The sequence below is a fragment of the Tachypleus tridentatus genome, chromosome 6 (assembly GCF_004210375.1).
Source record: "Tachypleus tridentatus isolate NWPU-2018 chromosome 6, ASM421037v1, whole genome shotgun sequence".
NCBI lineage: Eukaryota > Metazoa > Arthropoda > Merostomata > Xiphosura > Limulidae > Tachypleus > Tachypleus tridentatus.
In genome coordinates, this window is record NC_134830.1 from 93,977,243 (window position 1) to 93,989,298 (window position 12,056).

At 29.6% G+C, this 12,056-nt stretch overlaps 1 protein-coding gene across 2 annotated transcripts in view; it reads left to right on the forward strand.

Moving 5' to 3' along the window:
• Mcm2 (DNA replication licensing factor Mcm2) overlaps positions 1-12,056 on the forward strand; it is a 76,600-nt gene that overhangs the window by 24,610 nt on the left and 39,934 nt on the right. For both annotated transcript variants that reach the window (XM_076506254.1, XM_076506253.1), the window contains exons 5-10: positions 542-630; positions 2,175-2,349; positions 2,547-2,766; positions 4,823-5,030; positions 5,826-5,960; positions 8,615-8,806. In XM_076506254.1, the coding sequence (XP_076362369.1) occupies positions 542-630; positions 2,175-2,349; positions 2,547-2,766; positions 4,823-5,030; positions 5,826-5,960; positions 8,615-8,806 (1,019 nt within the window). The remainder of the gene's footprint in view (positions 1-541; positions 631-2,174; positions 2,350-2,546; positions 2,767-4,822; positions 5,031-5,825; positions 5,961-8,614; positions 8,807-12,056) is intronic.

The window sequence follows — 12,056 nt, forward strand, 5'->3', positions numbered from 1 at the left end:
AATTTTTTTTTTTTTGTGGTCCATGGTTTTTTGATTTACAAATGACATGGTAATATGTTAACCAAGGGTGGGTTACTGTTTATTATACTGTACAGTGAATGCTAAAGGTAATGATTTATGTTACTTTGCTGATAAAGGTTTGTTAATCAATAAGCTGCATCTGTTGGTGAAAACAATGGGAAATCTCAACTATTTATATAATTTAATAGCTGAAAGTGTCAGTACTATGATATATTCCATAATTACAGATTTTAAGAAAACAAATGATTGTATATTTCACAAATATTTTATTTACTACAATCATGGTCTCACCAGTAAAGGCCTTCGCCATGGTTGTACTAAATGAAATATTTATGAAATACACAGTTGTCTTTGTTGTCCCTCAGTTACATAACTTCCAATATTATTTCCCAGGACACACAAAATGGTTTATTGTATCTACATGTTTTCAGTTTTAAGAATGGGATCTACATTTAAAAAATATATACTATAAATTTTTTTAGAACTGTGATACTTATCTGTGAAATGACTATTTTTGTAGATGAGTCAGATGATGATGAAGAACGACCTGCTAGGAAAAGAAGATTAGCTGAGCGTGCCGCTGAAGGGGCTATTCCTGAAGAAGAAGAAGTAAGTTAACACTATACAGTATATTTGGAGGGCTTTTGAACCAGTTAACCCTTTTCAGTATTTCATATACAGTGTAAATTACAACAATTAGGTTTTAGTTCTTGTATTGCACTTGGACTTACTTTCTCCATCTTCATGCTTATGGCCATAGTTTTGTACTTTAACTTGACACTGCAATTTTAATTTTAGCAACCTTTTGCGAAGGACAAAGAAGTCATTGTTGAACCACAAATCTTAAATTTTTTTGCAGCCTCCCATTATACATGGATATTAATTTCCAAAACAATATTCAAGCAGACTAACAGTAAAAGTCTACTGTTCTGTTGCTGTATCAGAGAACTTGTCAGATGTGGGGTCAGACATAGTAGCAATGATTCTACTTTGGTTTTCTGTCTCATGGAAATGTTGATTTAAAAGTCTGGCTGGAAGAGTGACTCTTCTCAGCTTTAGATTTTTGGCAAAAGGATATATTTTCACTTTCATTGTAATATCTTAATTAGTTTGAGTATTCTGTTTTTAAACTATATCTTTCATTTTGTAAATAAGGACATTGATCTTGACTGGTTTAAAGTGTGATTTTGGGACTTTTATCCATTCCTAACACTTTGTGAATTTTTTCATTTTCATGAAGAATTTTTCATCAAAATGTTAGGTCCTTAATTTTTACATTATTAACAGTTTCTGCATGAAATTTTATCTTCAGAAAAGCTCTAATTTTTTCCAACAGTAAGCCTAATGTGGTGGTATTGCACTGTTAAAATTTTAGGAACTAAACATAGGTTTACTGGACAACATTTTCTACTTAATGTGTTTTATTTTTGTGATTGTTTATTCAAAGGGGTTATTCACATATTTCCAAAAGTTAGTTTTATTATCAATATGTTGCAGCTTCTTTGAACATAAAGCTTTAGCTTTTACATGCAAAATATTTCAACCTTATTTTACTCCAAATTACTATGTCCCAAGTAAAATATTCAGTGTTTGAAATAAATATCTTCAAGAATAAAATTAGGAAATTTTATTTTTTGTATTACTTTCCAATACGTACCTCATTACGTACAATGATACTTAATGGTAGAAATCGTCATGAAACAAAATGATGGCACAAAAAAAAATTGCTCATTTATAACAACCTTTAAAATGGCTGTTTCACAGTATTGGCTGAATAATACTAAATCTAATTGTACTTATAATGCTGACTCAATTCTAAAAAATTGTTACATATGTTTGTGCTAGGTATCAAAATTTAAGTATTTCAACAAATTTTCTTCTGAATAAGTAAATGACTTTTCTAGACAAGTGTGCAGGTGAATCTGTTGCACTATTTCTTTCACAGAAATTCATTTTCTGAGGTTCATATTATTCCTCTCGTATAGAAAAGAATATATATATCTTCACTAATAAAATATAATTTTAAGTAAGTCTGCTTTTTTCAGAATTGATAGAAATTACTAAAGGAAAAGTTAACTTTCATACATTTTTTTTCTAGTTAAAAGTAATGCTTCAGAAATATGAATACCTGAAATTTTGTTATGTATTTTTAGATGGTAGAAAGTATAGAAAACTTAGAGGATATGCGTGGGCATTCTGTACGGGAATGGGTATCTTTGCTAGGGCCGAGAACAGAAATCTATAACCGTTTCAAGAACTTTCTGAGAACGTTTGTTGATGCTAAAGGCCATAATTTGTACCGTGAGAAAATACGTCAAATGTGTGAAGGTAAGAGCTTTAAGTTATTTGAAGCTAAAAGTGTTTGGAAAAATATTACTAACAAAAACATGTTTTACTTAACTTTATAAGAGAAATAGTTAAAATGTGTGGCATTAGAACTGTTTACCTCTTCTTTTTCTTTTGTTTTTCTGTCTTAATAACATTGTTATTTTTGTTTCTACAATAAAGTTTTATTTGCCTTCCAGATAACAAACATAGCTTTGAGGTTGATTACAACATACTTGCTTCAGAAGAACAGGTTCTAGCCTACTTTCTTCCAGAAGCTCCAGCAGAAATGTTAAAAGTGTTTGATCAGGCAGCAAAAGATGTAGTTCTCAGTATGTTTCCTCAGTATGAAAGAATTGCAAAAGAGATATATGTTCGCATCTCAGATTTACCCTTGGTTGAAGAAATTCGCAGTTTAAGGTTGGTCTGTAAAGTTTCAGAGAAATGCCTGAAAAGTTTCTTTGTTTCTACACTCTTACATTAATTGCAGACATAAAATTTCCAGAAAAAGTTGAATTATGTTTTAAGTTCTTAATCCTATCCACTGGAGTAGTTTTTTACTGTGCATAACGCCAAGTTTTAGTATTTTACATTTAAAATTTCATTAAACTACTTTTTGTTTGTGTTGTACCAATTAGAATAGCATTACATCCTAGCTAATAATCCATATTTTAATCATAATAATAATAATATATATATATATATATACACACATGTTTTAAGTTTATTAATTCTACAAGGAAATATTTGAAAAAAAATCCTGAATTTCCCCTTTTGTGACATGTTACATTTTTTCTTAGCATGTCATCATCCCTATTTTATCCACCACCTCTTGAAAAAGTGTGAAATTAAATGAAAATTAATCTTTGTAAAATCATCATTGCTCAGATAAACCACATTTATTATAGTCTTTAACTTTGTTTGGTTACTGAGCTATCGAGTAGAAAATCAGACTTGCCCACCATACCCACCTATCATATCCTCTCTTTTGTAATTTGTTACTAGTTCACTTTTACCTTTAATTACATACATTATCTATGACCAATAAAAACTGAAAGTTTTTACATATCAAATCATGTGTTGTATAGTGTTATGTTCTATACGGTTAAATGTCAATTTCACTAAAAGTACAAACAGCATTTCTGTGAGAAAGTTAACAGCTACCTTGAATGAATTTGTAATGACTGCTGTTGTAAAGTTAGGAAGCCAGAAAATATTTAAGAAGTAAAGGAATTTTCTGTTGTTTGCATCTTAGTATATATTGTTTAGAGCATCATTTAATTAAATAAAAATTGATTGCAATACTATGAATAGTTTAAAGAAAAATAGTTAACTCTCTTCGACAACCAAAAGTGGGAAAAAAGATTTGATAGGTCTTATTTCTTGTTTTTCATGTTTATTCTTTATGTATAATTACAAAAGCAACTAAAATGCAAAAATAAAGATTATTTTTAGGTTTGTTAAGATTAGATTAAGTAAAATAAATAATTATGAAATAAAAATGTTCAGTGAGGCTCCCATATGAGCTGCTTTTACTGGTTGTAGTAGCTCATAGGTAATGTTATGTAAGAGTAATGAGCTATACATTCCTTGAGTGAATTACAACTTATAAGCATGTACAGTAGTTGGTCATGGTTCAAAGGGCAATAAAACAACAAAATTTAATTATGAATAGATGCATACTGTTAGAAACTTTAAAAATAATTATGATAAATGTATATGGTTTTATACTACCAATGATGTCATTATAGAAAGAAAAAATGGTAATTTATATTTATTTTGATTTTTGTGTGTGTGTGTGTGTGTGTGTGGTTACAAGGTCAGTCAGATTTACCATTCCCATTTTGAGTTTGGTTAGAAAAAATAGCATATAAACTATGAAGTTTTACTTAAAAAACATTTGAAATGTATTTAGGAGGTAGGGTTACACAAAGGAAGTTTGAGATGAGGAAAATTACTTTTAATTTTAATATGAAAATTGCTTTGCACACAAGTTATTCAAAACAAATACCCAATATATTTATGGACAAATCTTTATTTAATTTTATGAGAAATAATTCATGAAAAAATATAATTTTTTTATGTTAAAACTTACAGTATTAAGTTAAATATTGTAAAATTTTGTGAAGATATACACACTATATTGAAAGAGGTATTAAATCTATAAATACTTCAAATAAGTATAAATAGGTCACATGGTTAGTCATATAGAAGGACCCCAAGTTAGAAGTTTTAAAAAGAGGCAAAGTCTGTAGGCTTAATTATAAGTATGCATCAATTTTCTCAAAACCAGCAAAACTTAACTATATCATTATGAGTTGGACACTTCTAACTCTTCAATAAAAAAAATAAAATAAAAAATTTGAATAGTTTAACTTTATTCCTCAATGATAATAAATGCATTGTTTTCAAATGTTGATAACTGTTTGAATTACTGAATTTAATAAATCTTTACTATCCTTATTACTAATTTCAGACAACTCCATTTGAATCAACTGGTTCGAACTAGTGGTGTAGTGACCAGTACCACTGGGATTTTACCTCAGCTTTCTCTAATTAAGTATGATTGTAATAAGTGCAACTATGTCCTAGGACCTTTTGTTCAAAGTCAAAGCCACGAAATCAAACCAGGCTCGTGTCCTGAGTGTCAGAGCACAGGTCCATTCACAATCAATATGGAAGAGGTTAGAACTGAGATTATTATGTGTATGGCAGCTTTAATGTTTTAGTTTATTGCATATTGTCCAAAGTGTCACATCAGCAACATGGATTAAATGTAAGGTCATATTTTATTAGATATGTTTGTTAGTTGTTTAAATATAAGTTGAAAGAGTTATGCTACCAGATTTGATATTTTGTCTAACATAATCTACTTTCTCATGATTTGTAGTACCATTTTCAGCTAATTACAGTTAAAACATATGTAAGAAGTGTAGAACTAAGTATCTCAAATAACTGTGTACATCAAAAATTTCGTTTAAGTAAATATTCATTATTCACAATCCTTTACTGTTTTTTTAGTTTGTGATCAGGTCACTTCTTTCATACAGAATGTTTATTAGAATTAGTATGCAGCAACTTAATGATTAGAATGTTTTTCTGCAACAAATTGTTTTTTTTTTCAGAAATGTCACCCCTCAGTGGTAAAAGAGAAGTAGCCTATTATGTAGCTTTGTGCTTAACAACAAGCAAACAAGATAGAACTATTATACAGTATTTTAGTGATGAGTTTGTTTTCCTCCAATGAGCTGTTTATTAAATAATAATATTCAGTAACTTGGTGATTAAATTATTCCACTCAAACAGATTATTTACCAGAACTACCATATCATAGGTTAGTTAACAGATTGTTTCCCAGCTGTAGACTATTTACAAGAACTACCATACAATAACCTAGTGATGATTATGTTTCTCTCCTAAAGTCTGTTCACCAAAAATATCATACAGAAATTAATGTTTAGATTGTTTCTCTCAAACAGACTGTTTACCAGAACTATCAGCGTATCATGCTTCAAGAAAGCCCTGGAAAGATAGCTGCTGGCAGGTTGCCAAGGTCTAAAGATGCAATTTTACTAGGAGATTTATGTGATATGTGTAAGCCAGGAGATGAAATAGTAAGTGTTATTTGTAAAATTTTATTTAGTCAGTATTGTATACTAACATGGTCATGTGTAATGCTCATTTTGTCAGTTTTAATATGGAAGTTGAAAAGTTTTTTATCAGAATAAATCTGGTATAAGACCAAAAATTTGTTATTAACCCTTAAACAGCAATAATGTTGTAGGCAGCAGCTCATCACAGATGTAAAAAATTGGGGAAAAAATTTCTTAAACATAATCTTAAAAATTGTTTATTATGAATTTTGAACAAAATATGAAAGAAAATAAAAAGAAAAGCATAATACTTATTTATTACAAGTTCAAAATTTTTAAGGTATGAAAGTCACAAAAGTGTTTTCCAATGTACATTGCTTCTCTACATTCTTTATACCAGGTAGTCACCATCTTTCCCTTCTTTTCTTTTCTTTTCTTGTTGTGTGCATTCATACATGATGTTGTCTTTGTTTACTTTTTCTAGCTCCTGATGATGAAATGTTTTCTAAAAAGTGCTGAGAAAATGCTTCTTTGTCATCAAGTCTTATAAGGAACAGTAAGGCTATGTCTTCCTGGAAAAGGTCTTGTCACACTTCCATACCTTTCCAATAATTGGTAAATTACATTGTAAATAAACTGCCTTAGTGATATTTTCTTGCCAGTTTTTACTGTTATAAGAATTCAAAATTGAGATATCAATTAGGGGTAAAGAGAAGGCAATTAATTTGTTTACTTTGCATATCACTTTTGTCAACTAGCCTCATTTGAGGGTATAATCTAAAGCCATATAGGGTTTGGTTATTGGTTGTTTAGTTTTGTAATCATCCTTTCCATTGAATTTCATTTCACCTTTATGTACTGTACTAAGCAAAGCGACAGGACATTTATCTTTCCATTGAAGTGTTAAAATGTTCCCATGCTTCTTGGTCTCAACATCTCCCTTCTTCAGAGGTGCAAGTTTAGGGATATTCCTCCAATTAGTTCCAGTTGTTTTACAAAAAAAACAGTCTTATTTTCAAAGAGAAGGTTGCATAATTCTGGACTTGTGTAATAATTATCAAAATACATAACCTTTTCCAAGGTAGTTGGCTCGGTATGGCCAGGTGGTTAAAGCGCTCGACTCGTAATCCAAAGGTTGTGGATTCAAATTCCCATCACACCAAGCATGCTTGCACTTTCAGCCATGGGGGGGTGTTATAATGTGATGGTCAATCCTACTATTCGTTGCTAAAAGAGTTGCTCAAGAGTTGGTGGTGGGTAGTGATGACTAGTTGCCTTCCCTTTAGTCTTGCACTGATAAATTAGGGATGGCTAGCACAAATAGCTCTTGTGTAGCTTTGTGCAAAATTCAAAACAAACCAAATCAAGGTAGTCTTTCGTCAGTTGCTTGACAACTGATCCTGAAAATTCTAAATGAGGATCTTTGGGGACATCTACGTCACTTGCAGAATAGATAATCATATCTATTACAATTCCTTTCTCACAATCACATAATACAAAGATTGTTATTCCAATTCTATGGGGCTCGCGTGGAATGTATTGCTTGAAAACAACATGACGCTTGAAAAGAATAAAAAATTAATCAATAACTACTTTCTGAAATGGAGAAAAAATTCCTTAGCTTTATTCTTCACCACTGTAAACACTTCTTGAACTTTGTGGAATTGATTGTTTGCATTCTGTTCTTCATTATTTACAAAGTGCAAATATCTGAATTTTCCTGAATCAATCTTGAGTAATGTATTGTGGAAACATTGGAGTTCCTATAAGGGGATCATTCTTCCAATAATCTGTCAACACATGCTTTTTTACATGTGGCATAAGCATCGTCAGAGCAAAGTAGAGGGAGTGTCACACTCACTTACTTTGAAGTTCAAGGATTTATAAAACTCTTATCTGTTTGTTTCTCACACAATATGATTCATTATACTTTAATCAAATATAACAGTGAAAAAATCATATTCTTTGGATTCATTCGTGAACTTAAATTTATCTGTGTGTCCAGTGTTTCTACTACCAAAAGAATGAATAAATGGATCAAACCCTTGTTACCTTATCCTTGGGAACTAATGGATTCTGATTCACTTATATATTCTGATTCACTATCTAAATCGCATTCTGAGCGTAAAACAATTGAATTTGATGATGATAAGAAATTTGAAAAGTTTTGTTCTTCATTGGAATAATTATTAAGTGCTAATACTTCGATTTCATCTTTTGATGAAAAATGTTTTTGCTTCATTCCTTCAGCTGACACACTTCCTTTTCTGCTCTATAACTTACATGATACAGATAGCCTATTTGTTTTGCATCGTAAAATGCAGAACCAACCAACCAACTATGACTTGGAGTGAGTGACTCGGATGCAATGCTATGAGCAGGTAGGTTTACTACTGTGTGAGGGGGTTGCAAACTAATGTTTTTAGCCTATGTCATCAATTGATGATAGCTGAATTGAGCACAAAACATCAATTGATGATGGCTGCTGATTAAGGGTTAAAGTACAATTTTGATAGTAATTGATATATATGTTTCATTTGTTAAAGATGGTGCTAAACATTTGTAAATTTTTGAGAAACATTAAGAAATTGATGTTTCAAGCAATCAGATTTTCTAAGATTTTAAGTGAATCATATATGAAACATAATTTCAAGTATCTCATAATCACTTTCTAGGAACTGACTGGTATATACACCAATAGTTATGATGGATCTTTAAACATTAGTAACGGGTTTCCAGTTTTTGCTACTGTCATTATGGCCAACCAAATTGTTAAGAAAGATGACAAAGTAGCTACCAGGAACCTAACTGATGAGGACATTAAAGCCATTGTTGCTTTGTCAAAGGATGAAAGAATTGCTGAAAGGGTACAGATTTCTTCTTTGCAATTAAGTTTGTGCAGAGTAGGAATAATAATATTGTATTAAACTAAGATAGTTGTAAATGTTAATTTTACTTTATAAATATGGTTTAATTTACTATTTTCTAATTGCCTCTGACAGTTAAGTCTAATCTGGACAAGTTGTTTAAAATTTAAAAAAAAGTTAGCATTTCTTACTTTACATTACTTTTTACCAAGCAGATGATCTTCCTGGCTGAAATAGTAGGAAAAAAAGTAAACCAATAATTTTTCTAATCTTATATTTGTTTTCATCTGTACTACTAAGCAAATACGTAACTCGTTACTTTACTGAATGACATAACACATAAGCTACTTCATGGAGAATTTTTATTATTATCTCATTATCTTAACTAACCTAACCTAATAAGTTTCTAGTTTTAAAGTTAGTTACTTCTGTTAATAATAAAACAAAAATATACTCAAAAAACGAGAAATACATCTTATTTTTACTGTTGGTTGCTGATGAAATTTCAGTCTACTTTTTTCATGATGATGCTAGTAGTATACTAAATAGTTCTTATTTATTTAAATAACTCACATGAGAACACAGAATAATAATATGCAGAAAAAAATAATGCTCTATAACTGTGATAATTTAACTGGTTTTGTAACTAAAGCAAGAAGGGCTTAAAATAACCCTCACAAATTTTTGACTTGAACACCATGAGATAAATACTCAAGCATAGAATGAAAAAAAAAAAAAAAAGACTACTGAAACCACTGTAACATTATGTGGCAAAAAATAACTACACTGATATTAGAGAATTCCACTATAATGTTGTAAGCTTACTAAGAAAGATATGTTTTTTAGATTTTATAAAATTTGAAACTTCAATCAGACTAAAGACACAATCTACCTTCTTGAAAACTTGGATCAAAAGAATGTGGAAGCTTTTTCAAAGATTAAAATGGTGAGAAAAACCACTCTGGGAACATTTTGATCTTTTGATTGGTTATTTACATGTCATATCATATACTGTAGTGAGAGTATATGAAGGCTTGTTTCCAAAAATGGAAAGGGTTAAATGGGGTTTCCATCTTTGGTTCAGTACATAAGCCATATCTTATCAAGATAAAAAAAAAAAGAAGTGAGATTCTTATTTTATATTTTAGTTTGCCAATGGTAGCAATTTGAGTTCCTAATTTGTATGAAATTATACTTAGTATTTTGACATCACAAAATCTAATTTTAAACAGTTCTGTATTCAACATGTCTTGTGACTCACTAAAATCTATTTAAATGTGTTCTTTTAATATTCACTTTTAAATTAAGAAATTAACTGATATATAATATTAAAGTTTCATTTATAATCTACTATTTGATTCCAAACTAATTAATTATAAATTCATAAAATAACAGTTCAAAAAAGGTTTTGAATGCAAGTCAACAAACATGATGACATGGCCTTTGAACCTTAACTTGTTGTGAAAGGGTTAAACCATTGGTAAATATAATAATATTTTGAAACTAGTATCAAAGTAATGAATGTCATAGGCATGGTAAAGGAAAATAAACTGATGCAAATTAACACCATATCAGTAAACTTCAAGACAAAAACAATGTAACCTGTGTTGTGTATAATAATTTATATTGGATGAATCTCCAGTTTATTATGTTATGTACAGTGATTTCAAATAGCCTGAAACTGAGTTAAATTTTATTTTTAAGTTAGAAGTTAATTAAATGTTCAGATGTATCAGATTTATCATATTTGCCAACAAGATTGATACCATTTTCTTCCTTAATAAAATATATTTTAATATACAAACAGTAATGCAGTTTATAATAACTTATTGGAAATGGTTTATATACAAAGGTTTTACAAACTTGCAAACATTATTGACTCTTTAACTTGTTTGGAAATGAATATTTTATTGATTGTTGACAATGAGCAAATGAATTTCTGAGTTTATTATTATAGTTCACTTTATGAGCAGCTAGCTAGCTCTCACTGATCACACAAGTTTTTCACTGCTGAAGTTATATAACGCCTTTGTAAAAATAGTAATATATAATGTTAATCTGCAGAAGTTAAATGGTTCATAATGTTCAAAATCCATATATAGTCTAACAGTTTTGGGATTTAATTAAGTTCAGTTTCATTGTTATGTATTAAATTAGTAGAAAATAAATCATATACTAGCTTTGTAAACATATAAAATATGAACATCAACCTTATATCTATTAGCAGTGTTCTCCAACAACTAAAATATACAAGCAATTAAAGAAAGTACAACTAGGATATTATTAAGTAAAATAAAACAAATGGCTACTAAACAACTTTTAAATAACACAATTCACAATAACAAAACAGTTGAAATACCATAGGAGATGAAATATATTGGAAACCAGGATATTTGTTTATATAGTTTTGTTATTAGTTTGGCTTCTTTAATTTATCTTTTGTCATTGTTTTCCTTAGAAGTTACATGAAAAGATCTAAGAGATGTAATTGATGCCTTTACTAGCAAACCCATGGTTGTTAATAAAGTTTTTGTGAAATGCACAGTCTTGTTTTTGTTAAAAGATGTGAAAAGGTGTATGCTTGTTCTCATTTATGTGGGTAGTGAGTTTTTTTCCTGTATCACTTATTCAGTTTGATACAGTTTTATATGTATAAAAATTACTGATTTGGTTGCCTTGGAATTTATATGATGAATACTACCTAGTTGTGTCTAGAAGTAAAATTTAATTTTTACATTGATATTGCCTGTTACATTAATGAAACCATAATTTCTTTAGAGCATAATAAAGACATGTAAAGTACAGAACAGCTGTTGATGTATTTGGTTAAGATAACATTATCTGGGACATCACATTTATCATGATTATTGTGTTAGTAATTGTGTTTTTGTTGATAATTTTAGGAACTTTGTTTATGAGAAGAAAAAAAGATCTTGGGTATTGGATTTCTGAATTCAGAGCTAATTGTGAATTGTATTAGGAATTAAAATTATAAGAATGTCTGTTTTTTTTCTTTTATGTGTAATGAGCTGAATTCCTAGGTGTACAAAGGTCAGTGAGGTGGCCTTGTAAGTAAATACTAATGGAGGGCCATTGACCTGATCTATGTATAGGGATTCTAAAAATAAGAATGTTTTATGTTGTGTTTTGTTCTATGGGGAATTTAATAGAAGGGTGTTGTTTGTTTTAAAAAAACAAAAAAACATTTCTACAAAAACGTGTGTTTTGTGGATTGGGAAAATGTGTAATT